The 22,619-nt window shown below is 37.7% G+C and overlaps 1 protein-coding gene across 5 annotated transcripts; it reads left to right on the forward strand.

Moving 5' to 3' along the window:
- The first annotated feature begins 1,434 nt into the window (after positions 1-1,434).
- Positions 1,435-21,211, forward strand: rnf103 (ring finger protein 103). Of its 5 annotated transcripts, XM_034035454.3 has the most exons (7): positions 1,837-2,643; positions 5,726-5,868; positions 16,637-16,697; positions 19,064-19,243; positions 19,948-20,069; positions 20,292-20,406; positions 20,515-21,211. In XM_034035454.3, exons 1-7 carry the CDS (start codon positions 2,418-2,420, stop codon positions 20,652-20,654), a joined length of 987 nt encoding a protein of 328 aa, XP_033891345.1. In that variant the 5' UTR covers positions 1,837-2,417; the 3' UTR covers positions 20,655-21,211. The 5 variants fall into 5 exon arrangements, with proteins under 5 accessions (XP_058890131.1, XP_033891342.3, XP_033891345.1 ...); XM_034035452.3 differs by lacking the exons at positions 1,837-2,643; positions 5,726-5,868 and adding an exon at positions 14,922-15,178; XM_059034148.1 differs by lacking the exons at positions 16,637-16,697; positions 19,064-19,243; positions 19,948-20,069; positions 20,292-20,406; positions 20,515-21,211 and adding exons at positions 1,435-1,498; positions 7,138-7,253; positions 8,627-11,003 and having other exon boundaries at positions 2,477-2,643.
- Positions 21,212-22,619: the final 1,408 nt, after the last annotated feature.

Here is a 22,619-nt window from a genome sequence, read left to right on the forward strand (position 1 = left end):
GACTAACTAAAGGCGTTGAATCTTAGAACATCTGAACTTAAATAATTATTAAATATTATACTTTATTAAATTATATTAAATATTATACTATTATACTTTAAATATTTCTATTACATTAAGTTACAGGGAGTTGGTATATTCACTGCTATTTTTGCGTGCTATAACCTTAAACATTTATTTGTAACCATTCTATTATATAAAATTGATACTGACAGTTTGTACAGGATACTGGATTTCCCAGATAGTCCTCGAGCTAGGCTCTGATGTGGCTTGTAGCATCCTGATCCATTATTAATCATATAATAAAGCAAAGGAGAATATATATATATATATATATATATATATATATATATATATATATATATATATATATATCCAGGATCAGATCCCTTTAGTACAACCGGCCCCTGAGACAGCGTTGAGCGCTATAGCGAGTGTGGCACAGTGTAGATTTAATGAGAGGGATGAGAATTGCCCTTGAAATATAGTTCTAGAAACGCTGAGGTTTCCCCACGATTGAAATATGTTTAAAAATGTTTAATAAAATGTGACCAAGAGAGAGTTTTTGGAACATTGATAAATAGAGATGTGAGAGTCTGTGCAATGTATTTAACACACAAAATCATTTAGATTCAGTAATATATCGTTAATTTGGTAATAATTGTTCTTAGTAATGTATTCAGTTTTTATTGATGTCTATATTTATTTGCACAAAGGTCATTTTGCTGTTTTAAGTTTACGGTTTCAATTTAAAATGAAAAGTAAAACTGTAAGTAGACAGAAACCTCAGTGTGATAACATTAGTAAATAACACGAGCTATGGTGAATTACAAACTTAAACCATTTTCAGGTTGTATACAAATATGTCAGCCGGGGTCTTTAAACTACGTGTCACGTATGTTCACTTCTCATTGGTCAGTTTCCCTGGTTAAGGTGTGTGCAGCTCCAGGATCAGATGAACATTACGGATCAACATCTCATGATCCGGCTCCAGTGATCACGGATCCGATCCCAGTTTTCATCCCATTAACATCTATACTGACTAGCGATTATACCATTAAATAAACGTTTTAGTACTCCAATGTGAGGGGTACATTAACCCATTTGAAAGAGCTAACAAGTGTACCAATTGATTACAAATTCAGACAATCGGGTATTGAGGTATTATTGTAAAGAAACTAGACGTACAAATATTTATATTACAGATAAATAATGTACATATTTTCACAACCATTTTCACACACTAATACACACATGATTAAAACGCCAACATTATCATCATTATTATTATTATTATTATTATTATTATTATTATTATTATTATTATTAATAATCCTATACGTAACACTCCCCACTCCCTCTTCTCGTATATTGAATGGTTTGGTCCAGAATCAACTTGTCTCACACTGTCCTACTGCAGCCGCTTAGGAGCGAATGAGACTGAGGTTTTGAAACAAAAGAGCATCCATTAGCAAAAAAAGGATGTGTAAGGCCACAGGTACAATTTATTTGTTTGTTGCGATTGAGTTGTATCTTTTAAATAGATGTATAGCTTATATTATCAACACAATTTCTTATATATGGGTCTCAAAATAAGAACTACAGGTGCCAATTATTACATCTAATTGTAAAACGCTGACACCTCAGCACAGCGTTGACACAGGTTGTCTTCACCTCGCTACATTATTCACACCTGTTGTCCCAGACCAGGCACACTATATTCAAACTTTTTATTTATTTATCAGGGCTTCTTACGGTTATTGTATTCTTTGCTTATTTGTATGGGTTACACACATGTATATATCCATATATTAATAGGTGTGAAACAGTCAATATTCAACACGTGAAGTAGCATGTGTTTTTGGAATCTGCAGCGCAGTTATGCTTCTGTCTTGTCAAGTCTTCCTGCTCGGTGACGTCACATGCCAGCTGATTTAGCAGGCAAAGAGCTCCAACATTAGCAACTGCGGAGACAACAGCAACAATCTTTTGATTTAAAATGCTGGGATAGCAAGACACTGAAATACAGCGCCTACCAAAAGACAATAAACTCAAACTTTAAGAGAAAACCGTGCCGCTCAAGGTGACATGTAAAAAAAAAAAAAAAAGCTTTTATTTATTTTTGTAGCAGGGAACTTCTGAAAATGGTGGACATTCGAAGACAGCAAACTTGGTTTCAGGGCCTTGTTGTTTTGTTTCTAATCAAAATTGGTATTGCATTTTCTCGTTGAGTTTTGTAAAGGGTTAAAATACGATAAAAAGAAGAGAATGTAAAAACCAATTAAAACAAAAGAAACGAAAAACAAATGAAACGAAGGTTATCTGTGCACTGCTACGACTACTACCAGGACATTACAGAGACGGCTTAAAAAAAACAGGAATAGATCTACCCCAGCAACAGAAAAGAAAGAGAAAAAATGTGGCTAAAGCTGTTTTTGTTGCTCCTTTATTTTTTGATCTTGTTCGTTCTGGCAAGGTTTTTCGAAGCCGTTGTGTGGTGTGAGACGGGTATCTTCGCTACTCGGTTAGTGGACCCTGTGACTCTGAGCTTCAAAAAGCTGAAGACTATCCTGGAATGCAGAGGGCTGGGATACTCTGGGCTGCCAGAAAAGAAGGATGTCCGGGAACTAGTTGAGAAATCGGGTAAGCATCCACTTCAAGTGTTTGTTATAATAATAATAATAATAATAATAATAATAATAATAATAAAACAGGTACCGGAAACGGCGAGCTCATTCACTGCTGCGACTGAAATTCATTCATGTTATTGTTAATGCAGTTTAACGTCGTATACGTGTGTTTGTAACAGGATGGGGTGAGGATTATGAATGCTTTTTTCATGGCTTTCGGGATTATTCAAAACTCAGTATTATTTTTAAAAGTAGTTGTTTTCCAGTTATGCCATTGTCATGTTCTTTCAAAGCATACGTTTAAAATAATAGTATTTCAAAGCATACGTTTAAAATAATAGTAATAATAACGGACATTTGTTTTTTATACAGCTGGTTTGTCCTTTTGCAAAAATTAATGATTATTTATTTATTTATTTATTTATTTATTTATTTAAATTTTCCCTTTTGAGCTGTGACTTGCCAAAGGTCAACCTAAAGTGAAAAAGTGACCCTGATCAGAAAAATCACCTTGGGCTTAATTTAGCACCTCGTTCGACTCGTAATAAATAGAGGTTTTAGAGAAAAAAAAATACCAGGATCACCTAACTCACTTTTGGTAAGTTGCCAGACGAGGGGTGTGACGAGTTTTATTCGAACTTAAGCCCAACCCTTTACCCTGTAGGGCAGGGGTGCACAATTCCGGTCCTGGAGGGCCGGTGTCCCTCCTGGCTTTTGTTCCAACTGTGTTCTAAATTACTTAATTAGACCAATAATTGGTAATAAGTGGTCCAATTAAGTAATTTAGGGCAAGGTTGGAACAAAAGCCAGGAGGGACACCGGCCCTCCAGGACCGGAATTGTGCACCCCTGCTGTAGGGGATGCGGGTTCTAAAATGTTAGTATTGCTGTAAGAACCTTTGGGTCCACTCTTCCACATTTTGTGAAACACTTTTAGTTTCAAGTACCCCCACTGGTCATCAACCCCCCTCAGAAATTTGAACTTTTGGTATTTCTACCAAGTTTAGGCCGAAATAACTCATGTGGTGGGGCTCCAAAGACCACCCAAAGATATTTTGCTTATGGCCACTTTGGTGAGGCTAAAGTACCACATAGTCCTAACCGAACTGCCGTTTTTCTTCAATTTTGCATTGTTTGGGGTTAGATCTAGAGTAAAAACACATGAACACAAGTTCATGTGTATCTGTGGCAAAGTGGTAAGTGGTACTTGCAGGTGCAGGGGTGATGCAGTGCAGTAGTGAAACACACAGAGAGTTATAATCCGATTTGGAAACAGTTTTTATTTATATCCAGGTCTGGTGACCAAATAATAATCCCCGGCAATACACAACAATGTGAAGTGCACGGAGTATATAACAACAGGGTTACAGTATCAAATAATAAACACAAATATCCGTCCCACAATATACTAACACGGTCACCAGTCCTGGCTGCGTGCAGTAGTGCTCGTTTTGGGTGATCCAAGTTTATTTAGTGACAGTGGTGAAGGGATGTTCCACTTCAGTGCTGGCCCTTGGCGACAGCTCCGGAAACGTGTTTTAGCCGTCTAACAATGTACAAGACAAGACAATTACAAACAAACTAAACACAACACTCGCGATTACAGTCCCCGTATTATTTTCACTGTCCTTCTTGGTTCTTCTCACATTTAAACCAAGCGAAGGAACTGATTAGGATTCTCTGTCCCCCTTACATGCTGTGATGCATGACCCCTTGGTAAACGAAAGCAGCTGCCTTTACAATCTGCAGCTGCAACATTGTTTCCCTTCTGGGTCAATACGTTCTTGCAACGGAGTCTCGCCTTCTTCCAGACTGACCGTCTTCCCGACTCAGGGAAAGAACTGTCAGGCCAGCCTGTCAAAAGAACTCTGTCGTCACTGCTTAGCGACCTCACGGGTCGGGAGGGAGATTTACAACCAAGATTCATTATATTTCTGTCACAGTATTTTACAGAGATTATGCAAAATATCTGAATTGTGAGTCTTTTATTGGAGGTCAACTTACTTAAACATACAGACATGAGGATTAATTTGCTTTTATTTGCTAGAAAACTGCTCCGTTTCTTTGTACGCTGAAATATAGTATGATTTTTGGAGCATTATGTTTGAATGTGTATTTTTGATGGCTGGGCTACTTTCAACATTTCATTATAATCCAGAAAGAAGCATACCAAAGATTTTAGTACATATTTTAGGAGACAGCAGAAAGCTATGGTACCACAAATATTATGTTGTACTGTATGTTGTGCAACCTAAAATAAACACATTTGTTGAGGGAGTCAGTGTCTGAGGGGGAGGAGGCTTCATACAGAAACTTGTGTTCAGTCAGTCTCAGTTACAGCCTGTCACTGTTAGACCTGACCAGGAATGCTTGAAACAACAACAATAAAGACATTACAGACTTCTTCATGATGTTTGGCCTCTGATTAATTGGGCTAATAAAGGCAGCTGTATATTCAGAATTTGACTAAACTTCTGAGTATATACAGCTGCCTAGACATTTGTTACAATAATTCATAATGTGACTAGGTTATTTAAGCAATAACACCCGACAGGGGCAGTACCAGACCAGCCAAGGGCGTAATAAGGCTCGATGCTGCAGGAAGGTCCGGTATTTCCCAATACTGCCCAACCCATAGGGTCTTATTGTGCTTAGAAAATGGGCAACTGTTACAAAAAAAGACAAAGTTTTGTGGTTTAAAACTTGAACATTAGGTGGCTCACCGATATCTGTCCAGGTGAAAAGGCACTTCTGCTGGTACTTTTTACTTCCTGGTCATCTATTAAAAGTTAATGTACCCCTCTGTCAAGGGTATTAGCCAATGATATGCCAGGAAATAGAAAGCCCATTTTCTAAGCGGTGTTATTACACTAAGGCTGTATCGTGGGAGCATTGTGAATTTTATAGGGGAATTTCTTACAAGATGAGTTGGTTAGTTATTAATTTATTTGGCAGATGCCTTTATCCAAAGCAGCTTACAGGTGTCGTGTATCAGGGGCATTTGTAATAAGATCAGTGTACCAACAGCTTTGTTTGATATGTTTTTTTACAGGGATGTGTGCGTTACTAACATACCATGTTGTATTTATATTGCAGGTGATCTCATGGAGGGGGAACTTTACTCTGCTCTCAAAAATGAAGAGGAGGCTTCAGAGACAGTTTCCAGCACCACCTTCAGTGGAGAGATGCACTTCTATGAGCTTGTGGAAGACACCAAGGATGGCATCTGGTTGGTTCAGGTAAATAGTTCATGTACAGTAGAAAGCATATAAGGCTTTACAAGCTTTGTTTTGAAGCAAGTGTGGCTAAAATACATTTTCTGTAAGGAACGTACTAAAACAAGCAAGAAAACCTGATTGCAGGCAGGAGCTGTTATATTGTTGCCTTCCCATCTAAAACTTCTACAGATACCTTGCTGTAATTTTTAAATTATGCTGAATTATAGGTTAATTGTACAGTGATGTACCAGTGTTTTATAGTGCAAGACATACATACTCCCATATGCTTAGGTTACTCCTGTCAAACAGCCAAACCTCACTTGAAGCAATAAGCGTCATATATAAAAAAACAAAACTGAATAAAAACATACAACGTACAATTGAACTTGACTATTATGGTATAGTTAATTTTTCCTTGCCTAGACAAGTATGACACAATAAAGGTGTACTAGATTCTTAATACAGTAAATATATTGATGTGTATTTATAAGATTGCTATCAGCCTATCAGAACTGAATGTGCTTTTAGTGTAGTCCCGTCCCGTCCCCCGGCTCCATTACATGGAACAATTGATTTTATTACTAGATGAAGGCACAAATACTATGTATTGTCCTAGATTCACATTGGCAATGTATTTTTCTTTTTTCTTATCAAATCAATAATACATACTATCAGTGTTGACACTAAATTATCCATGAGTAGGGTGCCAGCAGTTGTTGTTACAGACAAAACCCCATAAATGTTGTGATTCCAAAATTGTGAAGTCTATCACAACTTTAATTTCTCAGTCTCCTTCAAAAGAAAAGTCAAGTTGCAACAAGAAAGCTCTTCTAAAAAGCTTTTGGTACCCACAATTGTAGATTGTCAACTCAAATTACTACTTCAGCAACATAAACCTAGACGGTATACAATTATATACTAACACATCTGCTGTTTCAAAGCAAATGAAAAGTTTGAAATTAGCCTAGATTTCCAGCACAATTCATCTCTTGAGGCTCTATTGTTCCTCTAGATTAATTTAAAATGGGTCATCTGTCTTAACCATTGTTTATTTGTTTGGAAGAAACTCTTCTTACAATAATGTACACTGTTGAATGTTTCTTATTAATTTTGTAAAAGATATTTAATGAATGTACAGTAAAATATTTAAATCGGTATACTGTAGCTGTAGTTACTGTAGCTGTATTGTAACAAGGCCTGAGACTTTGGACAGCATCTTAAACCTGTGTTAGTGGAAAATAAGGTTGTCCTGCAATGGATAGTTTACTAAAATGTTGTTCTCTCTTTTAGGTCATAGCTAAAGACAGACATCCTCTTGTGAGTAAAGTCAACTGGAACAAAATGGTGAGGAAAGTTTCCCAATTCGGCATCCGCACTGGCACCTTCAACTGCTCGAATGACTCCAGGTGAGAGATCCCCGAAGCCTGTAAATGCACAGTCAGTATCCTGTCAACCATTTACCAAAAAACCTATCATCAGTTGTTTTCCATGTCAATGGAAGATACTTGCCTGATTATTTGATTTTTGCAAAACTGTTAATCAGTTTTTCTTTTGCTTTCTTTGTTATTGTTAAAAATGGATTTTTCATTAAACATAATAAAACAATAGGCTTTTCAGAACAAAATGGTGTATGCCATAGTGATCATTGTGTGTGTGGGGTGGGGTTCATGGCTCTCAGTGTGTGTCCCTCAGTGTATCTGGGCCAGAATGTGGAAAATTTAAGTAAACGTCAACAATTGTAAGTACACTCCAGTCACAAACAAATGTAGGATCCAAATACCAAGTGAGTGGTATAGAACAAGAACAGACCCACCAAGAGAGAGACCTTGGTGTTGTGAATGTGGGGATATTTATTTAGTCAAAGGTGTAGAGTACAAGTCTTAAAAATCTTAAAAGAAGTTGAGAAAGTTAACCCTAACCAATACTTTAAGCAGCACAGAAACCAGGACCAGAGGTGGCAGGTGGAAATTAAGTGGAGATTGACTTAGGAAAGAAGGTAGGAGACACTGCCCAGTGAAATATAAAATAATATAAACCCTATAATAATGTATTTGCACCAAATCTTAGGGTGGGAAATACTTGGCATGTTACATGGTTTAACTATTAACCCTTAGCGGTCCATTTATTCAGTGCGTCTCAGACGTGTCAGGGCCAATTTATTTTCACACGTGCAGTTTATTTTAGACACGCTGTTTAAAAGTATTTTTTTTCACAGTAAAACAGGTTTAAAAGGCACTGCATATCACCAGGACAATCAATACTGCATCTCCAGCACCGCCCCACCCCTTGTTCGCTATATTTTTCAAATATCTCTTAATAATAGTACACACAGATAAATCATCTCCTGATCACTCGTTTTATCACCAAACTCCTCAATAATGCGATCCAAGTTGTTATTTTATTAATATAACATCTAAAAAAAGCTCTGCAAATGTCTGTGATGTTCTTTGAGCGCTGGATGCGGAAGCAGCTATCTTGTTTGTTTATGTCCGTGTTATCTATGTGGTGTCGGGTCTATCCGTATTCATGAGATACGCTCTTTTTTTTTTCGGCTTCTCTCGGCTCCTATCGGTCTCACTCGGCCATTGAATGGTTTTCTCGGCTTTTTCCGGAGAAGAAACGACTAGAGACCTGTTTTTTGCGTCTTTTTGATGATGTCGGACAGGGTCCGACATTGGACCGGAAAGGGAAAATTGCGATGTCAGACCAGGTCCGACATTGGACCGCAAAGGGTTAAATGTTTGAAAGGGTCTAATGCTTTTAAATTCTGTTTTCACAGATACTGTAGGAAAAGAGGCTGGCTGAAGTCCACACTCATCATGTCTGTCCCTCAGACCAACACTTCTAAAGGGAAGGTGATGTTGAAAGAGTACAATGGCAACAAGATCGAAACCGAGCACATCTTCAAGTGGATGACCACTCGCATTGCTTCCCGGATAAAAACCATCCACTACACCAATCAGTTAATGGATGAGTGGAACAAGAGTGACCAGTACCAGGTAAAAATGTACCTGTTTGCCAAACTAGACCAACCACCTGCTTTTTTCTCAGCCCTCAGTGTGAAATTCACTGGGAGGATAGAATTCATTTTTGTGGACATACAAAATTGGAACAGTCAAGACTACTTGAAAGCGATCGGTGTACAACAGATACCTTCATACCTACTTAAAACACCTGAAGGGAGTTATAGGTATGGGAACAGTACAGGGGAGTTTATGTCTCTCAATGCTATGGATGCTTTCCTACGCTCAATACAGCCAGAAGTGAATGATTTATTTGTCTTAAGCCTGGTTATGGTCAACCTAATGGCCTGGATGGATTTATTTATAACACAAGGCGCCACTATAAAGCGCTTTGTGGTCCTTATAAGCACACTTGGGACGTACAACTCCTTATTAATACTTTCCTGGCTCCCTATACTGGGCTTTCTACAGTTGCCATACCTAGATAGTTTTTATGAATACAGCCTAAAACTTTTAAGGTATGCTGACACGACAACCATAGCCTCTTGGGTAAGGGCTGATTGGTCTTTTTATTCCTCCCACCCGGCTCTTTTTCTTAGCACTTACCTTGGTCACGGATTATTGATTGATTACTTTGAGAAGAAGAGGAGGCGCAACAACAATGACGACGAAATCAACGCCAATAATCTTGAGTGGCTGTCCAGCCTTTGGGACTGGTACACAAGCTACCTGTTCCACCCCATTGTTTCCTTTCAGAACTTTCCCATTGAGTCAGACTGGGATGATGACCCCAACTTGCTTCTGGAGAGACTGGCATTCCCAGATCTGTGGCTTCGCCCATTGATCCCCACTGACTACATCAAGAATCTGCCGACTTGGCATTTTAAATGTGATGCCCAGTCTGAAGAGGAAGCTGCAGAAAACTGCCAGGAAAGTGATTGTGAATCTGAGAACGAAACAAAGACTGAAACGGAACTGTCGGATGATGAGAGGAGAGCAGCCCAGAGTCGATTGAAGGAGGAATGTCTTGGAGGAAGTCTTCCTGACTGTATTTGCGTTACTAAAAACTTTGAAGACAGTCCCAATGCAAGAAAATGCAAGGGGACTTGTAGCACAAAAGATAACTTTGAACCTGACTGGTCCACATGGCCCGGTGACATGTTGCAATGCACAGAATGCGTTGTGTGCCTAGAACATTTTGGAAGTGGTTGCATATTAATGGGTCTTCCATGTGGCCATGTGTTCCACCAGCAGTGCATTGTGGTCTGGCTTGCAGGCGGTCAACACTGCTGCCCAGTTTGTAGGTGGCCATCCTACAAAATGAAGCCTTACAGACCACTGCCACCACCACCGCGGCAGCAGCAGCAGCAGCAGCAGCAGTAGCAGAGGCAGCAGCTGGCTTACTTATTGAGTCTAACTGCTTATTAGTGCCTCCTGCACTTAATTATCTTAATACTTGATGTGTTAATGTTAGTTGTTTAGGTCTGTGTTGATTTTGTGGCTTGAAGTTCAGATTATAACGTTTAGTGCAGACAAAATAAAACGAAAACAAAAAATGCAAGATCCACAGTATAATAGCCCTACAGTTACAGAAAACAAACTTATTTGTGGTTGCCTTGTAAATTAAAAAAAAAAAAATAATAATAATAATAAAAAGTGGATGCATTTGAATGAATTTCTTTTATTTAAAAGATAACATAAGATTAATATTTCTACAAAGTTAAGTAAAATAAATATATAAAAACTTAAGTGTTGAAAGATCCAGGTGTGTTTGACAAAATACTATGAAGATAAAAAGTTTATAGCGTTACTGGGTTTAAAGAGAGTGTTTAATAAAACTGTCGGTTCTATATATAATTGAGAAGAAAACAATCTATTATTAAGCATCTAATTGTAGGTTATTGAATATGTGCTGTTGTCATTAATTCAACTTGATGTTGTATGTCACACTTGTTCACAACAGGGTGCAAGGCTCTTCATCGTACTGTATTAAACTGTGTTAAAACAAATTTTACAGAAGAAAAAATGCATTTAAACCTGACTTTCAAACTTGGTTGTATAGTTGTCTGTCACAATTACATCTTGTTTTGAGACATGGCCCTTTGTTTACTCTGACCTGTCCTGCAGATGAATAAAGGCTTCTGATTGTTCAATTGTACACATGTACATGCTTGTTATTACAAAACAGAATTACCCACATTAACGTGTGATGTGTTAAATAGTTACATTGAAAAAGATGAAGAAAAATAATGTTTAATGTTATTCACCAGTAACTTTCACATCTTGTTTAAAAAAAAAAAAAAAAGTTGTTGTGCACTTTATTATATTACCGTGAGCACTAAGGTACACTTGCAATGAATTCAGTCAGTAGATTGCTGATTCATGTACCTGGCACTGGGTTGCGTCTCAGCTTCATCTTGTAATCTGGGGAGGTATTGAGATATTTCTCCCCTGTGGAAATGTGAACTAATGCCCTGATGCTGCACAGAAATGTAACAATTTTAAACATTCTTGCCTCCTAAGTGATGACAAGTCTTAAATGTGGCTAGGCTACCATTGAAGCTGTAAAACAAATACAATCATTAACAAAAGTTATTGCTGAATTAAAAATACCAAGATGGCTTGTGAACATTTGACCTATCCTGGTCTCTTGTCACTTGCTTTGAGAACAGCTGGGCAAAAAAGACCACATGTACTGTAGCATATATTTTTTTGTGTAAATGGGCTGTTCTGCATGAAACCTCTTGTTGCATTTCTCCTATTAGAAATAGACTGTTTTGATTCATGTTGTATTGTTGCCCCCACCCTAACAAAAAAAAATGTCCAGAGGTCATTTACACTTAAAGCCAAATGATTGATATTAAATGTTTGTTTTAGTTCTTTTTGTAAATTGCAGATACCAAGAAGCATTTCAAAATCCCTTGTTCATTTTTCTTTTTGCATTTTGCTTTGTGCAGTGAACTCGGTGTGAACATTTTTTTTTAATCTTAAATAGTTACATTTACAGCATATATTGTGTGTAAATTTATCTAATCCATGTTTGATCACTTCCTTTTTTCCCCCCAATAAAATGATATCTGGTATGGTGACAGAAATGTATTCAATGGGAATTATTGAAGGGAAATCAATACTACTATATTTTTATTTCTTAGCAGAACTTACAATTGTTACAAGACATCACATTATTTTTTTACACATTATTTTTGGACTTACATTGTTAATTACAAATTTCTTAGAACAGTCCTAAAGGTTTCGGGACAAATGTTACAAATCAGATGGAGAAATGTGGCATATAATGAAAAAGTCTAGAATGGATACGCATCTCAAACCTTTTTATGTTTTACACAATATGCTGTTACATTTGGTTAACAAACTTAAATACACAAGAGCACAGTGCTTGTTCCATATACATGCATCCCTCTTTAGGATCTAAGTCCATGACAAGAGTTTGACAGACCTCTTGTATGAGAGAATTCAGTTATACTAGATTGGATCTAAACCTATGCAACCTTTTTTTTTATTTTGCACAACCAAATTGCTTACACATACAGCTATGGCCAAAAGTTTTGCATCACCTAAAATTTTACGATTGAGACATAATTTAGATTTTTTTATTTAACATCATGTAATCAAAGAAACTACAAAATGATATTGCAAAATTCTACCAGAAGCCATAACAGTAGTACAGTATATTTCATGTTAGATTTTTTCAAAATGTCACATTTTTTAATTTGACAGTTTTTTGTTAATATGGAAAACTACAAAGCGGTATGTAATTCAATATCTTAATGTAACATTATTCAGCAGGTTTCGTTCGACTTTATGATGCAAAATTAGTTACTTCTACAGGGTTTTGCAAAGCTTTTGGCCATAGCTGTACATGCATACATAAAGGTAAGAGCCAGGGGTCCGGAACGTAACCCTTTTTAGGGTTAATGATCACTCAAAAATAGAACCGCTCTCTAACAACACTACCATGGTAAATAGCAACATGTTTCCAAATCAGGTAGGTCTGTACGTACCTGACTGCTGACAGGCCACTTTGCCTTTGTGATATGCTTACTACAGTAACAAGACACAAGTTGTCCATTACCCATGATATCTTCTATACTCTGGTACTCTATCAGACAGATTTCAATAAGATTATGTAGTTTTACTGTGAGTTTATTTTTTAAATAATGCCCTCATACTCACTGGGAGAAACAGGTAAGAGTAAACTAGACTTTTATATCATAAATTATCATTCATCCATCCATTATCTGTAACTGCTTAATCTATAGAGGGTTGTGGTGAGCCGGAGCCTAACCTGGCAGACACAGGGCGCAAGGCAGGACTACACCCTGGATGGGACGCCAGTCCATTGCAGGGCAATTTAGAGAGGCCAATCCATCAAGCCAGCATGTCTTTGGACTGTGGGAGGAAACCCACATGAACACGGGGAGAACATGCTAACTCCACACAGACAGACCCCTGAGGCCGGAATCAAACCCAGGACCCTGGAGCTGTGAGGCAGCAGCGCTAACCACCACGCCACCGTGCCACCCCATAAATTATCATGTTGAGTGATAAAACATTCATATGGTGCAGTCAAAGCTGGTTAATATATTGTAATGGTAGTAGTACAGGTATCTCAAACTTCACTAGTTTATGTTTTGGATGGATGTGGATAACATTTTGAAAGCCTGATATTTCAACATGGGCTTAAAATATAAACACCACTCATAAATGGACTAAGAGGACAACCTATTAACACACCAACCAGGCCATTTTCATGGATCCACTGAACCAGTGAACCAAGTTTGTGGCACAGTCCATGGTTGTAACCAGAGGTATTGTGGGACAGAGGTTTGTCACAATGGCAACACAATTTTACAACTTCTTTCTGTTACCTTTTCTGAAAAAGATGGACAACAAACATTTACAGTGCTTGTACACCCCGAAGTGCAGGAGAGATGTATTAAAGGTGAGTGTCAGTTCAAGTGAAACATTGTATAATATACCCCAAAAAATAAGCACATTGTTAAATGTCTAAGAGACACAAATGGCAAAATCATATTAAATGATTACTTTTCACAGGTTTTTACAAAGGAGGACACGGACAACATGCCCGACATGTCGACCTGTTCCTATCCAATTTTAAATAACTTTAGCATAACAGAGGCAGAAGTGTTAAATGGACTAGGAGCTCTTAAAATAAACAAATCCCCTGGGCCAGATGAGATCCTCCGAATAGTACTCAAAGAAATGAAAGAAGTGATGTTAAAACTCTACAATGCATTAGTAAGACCTCACCTAGAATACTGTGTTCAGTTCTGGTCACCTCGTTACAAAAAGGATATTGATGCTGTAGAAAGAGTGCAAAGAAGAGCAACCAGAATTATCCCGGGTTTAAAAGGCATGTCGTATGCAGGCAGGCTAAAAGAACTGAATCTATTCAGTCTTGAACAAAGAAGACTATGCGGCGATCTGATTCAAAAATTCAAAATCCTAAAAGGTATAGACAATGTCAACCCAGGGGACTTCTTTGACCTGAAAAAAGAAACAAGGACCAGGGGTCACAAATGGAGATTAGATAAAGGGGCATTCAGAACAGAAAATAGGAGGCACTTTTTTACACAGAGAATTGTGAGGGTCTGGAACCAACTCCCCAGTAATGTTGTTGAAGCTGACACCCAGGGATCCTTCAAGAAGCTGCTTGATGAGATTCTGGGATCAATAAGCTACTAACAACCAAACGAGCAAGATGGGCTGAATGGCCTCCTCTCGTTTGTAAACTTTCTTATGTTCTTATGTTTGGCTAGAAATATATTTTGCATGACTTATTGGTATAGAACTTAAGACAGCCATATATATGACATTAGTCAGCGTTATATACATAATCACAACGTTTGTTCATCAATAATACTCATAACTGCTAAACTACATTTTTAATGACCGGGTCCGTTCTTGCGTTGTGGTCAGGTTCACGGGTTCTTGGTCAAAGGTCGCTTAACATGGTTCTGTGGTGGTCAAAACGCGAAAACACACCCTACGAAGCCCTTTAAAAAATGAAGTCCTCATAAGGGTTTCATAACAAGCTACGTACGGCTGTTTGGAAATCACATTAACTTCTATGTAATTGGTGCGTACTGATTAGACTGATACAGTACAGCAACGTACCTCTAAGTTAATGGCCAGAACTGTGTGTGAACTTCTGCCGTTAGGAGCACTTACAACCAACGCGTCGTCACAGGAAGCAGGAAGTGATACTGTGTTGTATTTTTAGAACTAGTACGGGGTTTGTTTCGGCGATTGTATATTTTCTTAAGGTTACCTGTGACAAAATGGGACTGTTCGGGAAATCACAAGAGAGACCTCCGAAAGATCTGGTGAGGCAATTACATTCTGTCAGATTTATGTCGGTTTATGTTTTCTTAACATCAGGCAGTGTCAACATATTCATCTCCGACTCAACTGCTCTGCCTGAAAGTGAAATTCAGTACAGCAGTGTCAGACAGTAAACAGTGGCTGGTTTGGTAGTACTAGTCCTAGTCCTAGTGGTGAAAAGTCGTGTGTCCCTCATATCTGTGACTATGTATATTCGGTGTTAAGTAACTATTTTAGTTACGTTGTTTATTCAATCTATGGGGTTGGGGCTGGTTTATTATCTTGTTGGTCTAACACCTTGTATTTGTTAAGTTTATTTTTAGAAAGATGTGGCCTTGGCGTTGTAAATAATAATAATAATAGCAATAGTAATAATAATAATAATAATAATAATAATAAAACAAACACGTTGATTGTTTCAGTGAGCAGAGACACAGCGGCGTATTTGTGAACGTCAACAAAAAGAAACACTACCCTGTACAACGATAATGAAGCTAATCATCCTGCGAGGCATACTGTAATCCATACGCACTGGCTTCAATCAGTGCATTACGAAATGCAAATTACACAGTGTGTAATAATAGCCATTTTAAGATATGAGATTTTGTACCAAAACAAAAGTTATGTCACAAATAGGATGGGCCTTGCTTCATCTGCAGCAAATGTGTCCAATGGCATGTATATTATATATAATGTGTGATAGGGTCTTCTTCCTAAAGGAGAAAGGGACTCTGATGTGTCACATAAAACAATTCACAAACGTATACAAGCTTGCCTCATTCCATTTGATGAGATCGACTCAGAGTAGCACTCTACCTGAAAATGATAAAACACGTAATGCAACAACAAGGCAGTCCTTTGCTCTAATGGGAACAAGTTCAAACGATTTAGGTATGGCAGATGCATACACTACAGTATAGTGAGTCATACAAAAAATGAATTTTGCTGTATAGAGACCCAGATATCACTAAATCCAAACACTTTTGTATTTTGTAAAACAAAGACATCTAAAGACCACCCACATTCATAATCTACATTTTGCTGGACCTTAGCAAATCAGACACCTCAAACGAAGGTTAGATATCCAGAAGGACTTGGACCCAGAGGGTAGACACCTAAACACACTCTTAAACAATCAGCGAACACCCAGTGACTCTTCCCCTTCCCCTTCACTTAATACTGTTGCTTTGTACTATACTAACATTTTTCAAAGCTATTTGCTGCACTGTAAAATGTGAACAGTTTTATCTGAAAGGAACACCTGGTCTGGACCATGCTGACTGGCTAGGTACCTGAACACACCTGAACACACAATTACTTTTACTGATAATACTGGAATATGTTGCTTGCTTGCTTTTGATCTCTGATCAGAATCGTATTGGGAGCAGGGCAGTTTTTTGTAAAGTCTGCTCAAACCTATACCTAACCTAACCTTGATGATTGTGTTTTGCTTTTAACAGGTTAATGAATGGTCTTCCAAGATACGAAAAGAGATGCGAATGGTCGACAGGCAAATCAGAGGTAGGTTATAAAAAAAAAAAACCCTGTCAATCAATTAATCCTTATTTTATATATTATTATTATTATTATTATTTATTTCTTAGCAGACGCCCTTATCCAGGGCGACTTACAATCGCAAGCAAATACAAATACATTCAAGTGTTACAATATAAGTCATACAATAAGAACAAGAAATACAATAATTCTCAAGTGTGACAAACCACAATTCAATAATACAGCAGATAATAGTGAAAGTTACATCAGGATATGATTAAATAGTGATAGTTACATCAGGATATGATTAAGTACAAAATACTACAGATATATAGCACATTTCATAGTGGATCACCATCACAAAGCATTTAACAATTACAAGGTTAAGAACACAGAGCTTCGTTAGTTAAAATCAGTCCGGAGCAAATTGGTCTTTAACTGGGATTTGAATGTGGTCAGGGGTCTGATCTTGGGGGATGTGAGTGAAGAGCATTCAACAGAGAAGGTGCAGCAGAATGTTCTAGTTAGCTCTTTGAAATAGTAAGTTAGAAAATAGTCAGTTTGACACTGACATACTGGCATAATTTAAATGATCATAAGGGTTTATCTAAGTAATTGGATCTTGAGCCCCTCTAAAGGCAACTTTTTTTTGTTTTGTTTTCACCACTTTTATCTTATGGCATGACAGAAACCTAATTGATAAGACTACTGAGAGCTATGTAAAGACCGAAAATAAAAAGAGATACAAATGTTTGTTCAACTTCGTCCATCTTCACTTGTTTGCATATATTCAATCAATCCCACAATCCAGCGTGACCTTTTACTGCTGCATGATAACCTTTACTGCCGCACTACTACTTCCTGGGTCAGATATACCTGACAAAATGACACTGGAGCACAGCCATCTTTAACTACACCTCGCCCAGAGCAGCCAGCTCAGCTGTACCTGGGAAAAGGCAGTGGAAACGAGGCTTTAGTGGCTGCAGATGAACCTGCAGCAGAATATAATTACTGAAATGTGATTTCAGTTACAGTAGTGTGTACAAAGCTTGATCTGAGCTGGACTTTTTTTTAGACCTTTCAATTTTTTCAGTATCACTTTAGTAGCTTATTAGATTACCCAGTGCACCCTCAGCAAACTAGGTCTTGCACTAAACTGAATACTGTCGCTTTGAAAGAACATAAACCATGTTCTGCTGTTTTCCAGTGGATTTTGTGAGTAGCTCATAACAGTGGTGCCCATTGTTAGTTTTCTAAAGACCCATTCAGTACACTGTGATCTCTTACAAGTGAAATTCCTTAGAGAGCATTGTTATAACTTAGATCAGTGGATTGTGTTTTGTTTTTCTGATGTCATCACTTTCTGCTGTACCATTTAACCTTATTATGGTCTTTTAATGATGGTGAGTGCCTTTAACAATAATCATACATTGATCAAATTTACCAATATATATATATATATATATATATATATATATATATATATATATATATATATATATATATATAAATAAAAATACCGGGATTCAAATTTCTGTACAGTGAACTCTTCTCTTAAATAAAGGGTCCCAAGATAATTTGGAGGAAAGACATTAGCCATAAGAAGATGATTTAAGCAGACCCGAACTACAACTTAGTAATACATTCTACATTATAAATGAAATATGTGTTTTCCCAAGCTAACATGGCCACAGTGTGAATCAGTGGGGTTGTCTTCTAAGAACATTGGAGGGGAGCATAAGAATTATTCAGAAGAGTTGGTACCCTGTTCCCTGCTGATTCATGGTTTTGTTGCAGACGTGGAGATGAAAATAGAATAAAGTTCATTAAGTGTAGTGGTTAATCATGACCAAAACACGCATCATTTCAATTGAAGCTTCTGAAATGCCCATGCGGTTTCAAAGACATCCCTTTTCAACCAGTACGTTTTCATTTTTCAAATTCTTTTTATTCAGGTTGTTAGTCAAGTGAAATATTCAGTAAAATGTATAAAGTAACAATATTACATGCATACATAAACATATCAACTATTCTCTGATCATAAACATGTTATCATAAGTGCCATACTATTATTATTGATAATAGTATGTAATTCTAGTAATATTATTGATTTAAATGATATAGAGTTTAAAGTACCTTACTGATTAAAGGTTTCTACATTTTGACAAAGTAGTTCAGCTTTCACTGTTCTCTTACAACAGTTATAACCTGTGGCAGAATTGGAATTGGGAATTGATTTTAAAATGGAATTAGAATTGAAAAAAAAGGAATTGACCCCAACCCTGAAGTGATACCAAGCATGCATGTTTTCAAGGCTAACCTTATACAACAAAATATACAATCAGCATGAATTTACTGTGTGTTCACTGTGGGCATTGTCTCCTTTACCTCAGACATCCAGAGGGAAGAAGAGAAAGTGAAGCGTTCGGTTAAAGATGCTGCCAAGAAGGGCCAGAGGGACGTGTGCGTTATACTAGCAAAGGAGGTTGTTCAGTCGAGAAGGGCCGTTAACAAACTGTATGCTTCCAAAGCTCAGATGAACTCTGTGCTGCTCAGCATGAAGAACCAGCTCTGTAAGTACTGAAGCCAGGGGACTGGGTGGCCTGGCCATGGGATATGTAAGCTGTTGCTTTGATTAAGCTCAGGTATAGATTGTTGTTTTGGGTGGATAAGAAACTTGAGAATTTAAGGACAGTGGCCATGGCTACAGTCTGGCATGGGGCCAGCAGTTCCCACACTGCAAAAAAACAGTCCCCAAAATGCATCTCATTCTTTTAACACATGACAATTTAAACTGCTGCCAGAGATTCTTGACAGCTCAGTAAAGAAAGTAGGTGTACTAGCTAACTTGCAGATCTCAAATGTGGTACTGCTTTTTAAGAAAGGCATTAACAGGAAATTATAGAATTTTTGAGGAACATTTGCATAGTATTAACATTAAAGCAGATAGCCAACATAGATTCAGATCACAGCAAGGATGGACACAAACATAGCAGATGACAAATCAGTGGGAATTCAGCTGGTTAAAGCACAGGAAGCCAAGAGTACTTGTAATTGGAGGAACCTCTAGTTGGAGCTATGTCCTTTAATCAGTCGGGTGCTGCAGAGATGCTGTAGATGTTGGGAACCTTGCTCTTTCTTATTAAAATTATCTAGATGGGTGTAATTAATCATTTTTGTAAAATCTGCAGACACGCACACAGCAAGAAATCGAAAGGGATTTAGACATGCAGAATAGGACAGCAGTGGCATTTTACTCTACTGCGTTGTTTCCCAGCTGTTCTGAGAATAGCGGGGACCTTGCAGAAGAGCACAGAGGTCATGAAAGCCATGCATAACCTGGTGAAGATCCCTGAGATCCAGGCCACCATGAGGGAGCTCTCCAAAGAAATGATGAAGGTGAGGCACACAGCTGCTTACTATTGAAGAGATGCATTGCATGGAAGCAGCAAGTCACGGTGCTCATAAGTTCATATTAGATAAGATTCACTGAAGTTTTCTTTTTTTAAAAGACTGACGCCTCTGTACTTGATGTGGAAGTATCAGTTTAAGGACTAGCTTTTGAAGATATTGTTTTCCTTATTTATTTCATGAGGCAATCTCTTACTTTTCTGTTCTTAGGCCGGTATCATTGAGGAAATGCTGGAAGATACATTTGAAGGAATGGAGGATCAGGATGAAATGGAGGAAGAAGCAGAGATGGAGGTGGACAAGATTCTGTATGAGATTACTGCAGGTACTGTCCATGGTGGAAATGTACTGTAAATTACACAGTCCAGTCCTGTTCAGTTTTAAATCTTTCACTGAGGCAAATGCTCATTATTTGTCAATTTTGCCTGTTTAGGTGCCCTCGGTAAAGCCCCCAGCAAAGTCACGGACGCCCTCCCAGAAATGGAGCCTGTCGGCGCCACAGCAGCATCAGAGGACGAGGCAGAGGAAGATATCGAGGAAATGCAGTCCAGACTGGCAGCTCTACGCAGCTAAGCAGGGTATACAGCAGCTCCTGTTCAGAAACTGTCCAGAGCACAAGAGACCATTGAAGTGTCAGGTTTCACTGGCCTGTTTCAAAATCTGATACTGTCTTTTCCTCCTAATTCTGTGCAATCAGTTCCTGCGCTTGACCAGTTTCAAGTCTACTCACATATCCTTTTTCTTAACTGGGTTTTTTATATTTCTGGCAGTGATTCCAGAATCCCATATTTGAACACTAGAGGCTACATGTATGAAATACAGCCTTGTCTTGCTTTCTGCTGTTGTGGCACTATGCATATGTATATCTATATTTTCTTTGGAAAGGCTGCATGGAGAGAGTTGCATGCAAAGTGCTTCAGAAGAAGACATTTTACACTTCCAATAATTTCATCTAGAAGGCCATTTGACTGTTGAGTGAATGTCATTATAAATCAGAATTTCTCTATGTTATAAAAAAATATATATATATATATATGTAGTTAGGGATTACTACCCCAGATCATACATATCATAATGAGAGACATTTTGTTGAGGTGTTATTGAAAATAAAAAGCTTTTTTTTTTAAGTACTTAACAGAATCAATGTGTTCTTTGGTGTTATGAACCCTATACATCCAAGATTAGAAATGTTATGAAACTATATGAACAGATTTGTTAATAAATAAGTTTTCCCAGAAAAGGAGATAAATGATATTTTGCAGGTGTAAACAAAGTGAATCAATAATAATAATAATAATAATAATAATAATAATAATAATAATCTTTATTTTTATATAGCGCCTTTCATAGTGGACCACTATCACAAAGCGCTTTACAAGATACGAGACTAGGGTGTGTGAACTATGCATCAGCTGCAGAGTCACTTACAACAACGTCTCACCCGAAAGACGTCTGGCCATGCTTTGTTTAACAAAGTGATCTCTATATAGCCCCACATTCTGATACTCTCAGAAACTTGTGCTGAACAATATCATAACCAAAATTGGGCAAGTTGTTCTCCATATGTATGTATGCAAAAATGAAAATTTGACATACCGTATTCCTTCGAATTTATGACACAGCCCAAATTTCCCTACCTCAATTTGAGGAAAAAATAAAACATCAAATAAATATGCATTTATAAAGATACAACCTTAATTATGCATATGGAGGCAGTTTGCGGCCGTTTGCTATCACACAGAGCATTACAGTTATGTGCTGCTTCTCATTTCCAGTCGTGATTACTCACACCTGTTTTTCTCTCAATTTGTGAACTGTGGTATTGCTTGACATGCCAAAAAATACAAGGGTCTGATCAGCATTTCCGATCTGTCCAAGCTGGTACTGTTTGTTTTAAACGCTGAAATTGTAAAAGCTTATCTTTGAATTCCTCAGGAAGCTAATGACGCTTCTTTGAAAATGGCTGACTGAATGTCATGGATGATTCGAGATCGAGCAGTAACGTTTTGGTTCATCTTTTCTCAGCAGTAAGTCACGTTGCTGCTTGTGTATTTGGGCAGTTACGTCTTTGTTTGTCTTTTCTCGGCAGTCAGTCACGTTGCTGCTTGTGTACTCAGGTAGTCGTCTTTTGTTGTCGATTTTTAATACACACATCACTATGCTGCACTCAAATTTAAAGCATAGGCTATTTTTGAGAAGAAAAAAAATGTTTAAAAAGTGTGTCTTAATTTCAAAGGAATAAGAACATAAGAAAATTTACAAACAAGAGGAGGCCATTCAGCCCATCTTGCTCGTTTGGTTGTTTGTAGCTTATTGATCCCAGGGTGTCCCAGGGTGTCAGCTTCAACAACATTACATCAGCTTCAACCAGAATACAGTACATACGGATAGACATCACCCCCTCATGTTCATGGGGTTATAAATATAGTGTATGGATGTTAAGGGTGAATTTTTCAAAGTATCCAAGCCTACCCTCCCAATATGAATACATTATGTTTGGCCTGAAAATATTGCCGAGATTGAGGCTGCAGTCTTTGA

This window comes from Acipenser ruthenus, chromosome 1, assembly GCF_902713425.1.
Source record: "Acipenser ruthenus chromosome 1, fAciRut3.2 maternal haplotype, whole genome shotgun sequence".
In the NCBI taxonomy this organism is placed as follows: Eukaryota; Metazoa; Chordata; class Actinopteri; order Acipenseriformes; family Acipenseridae; genus Acipenser; species Acipenser ruthenus.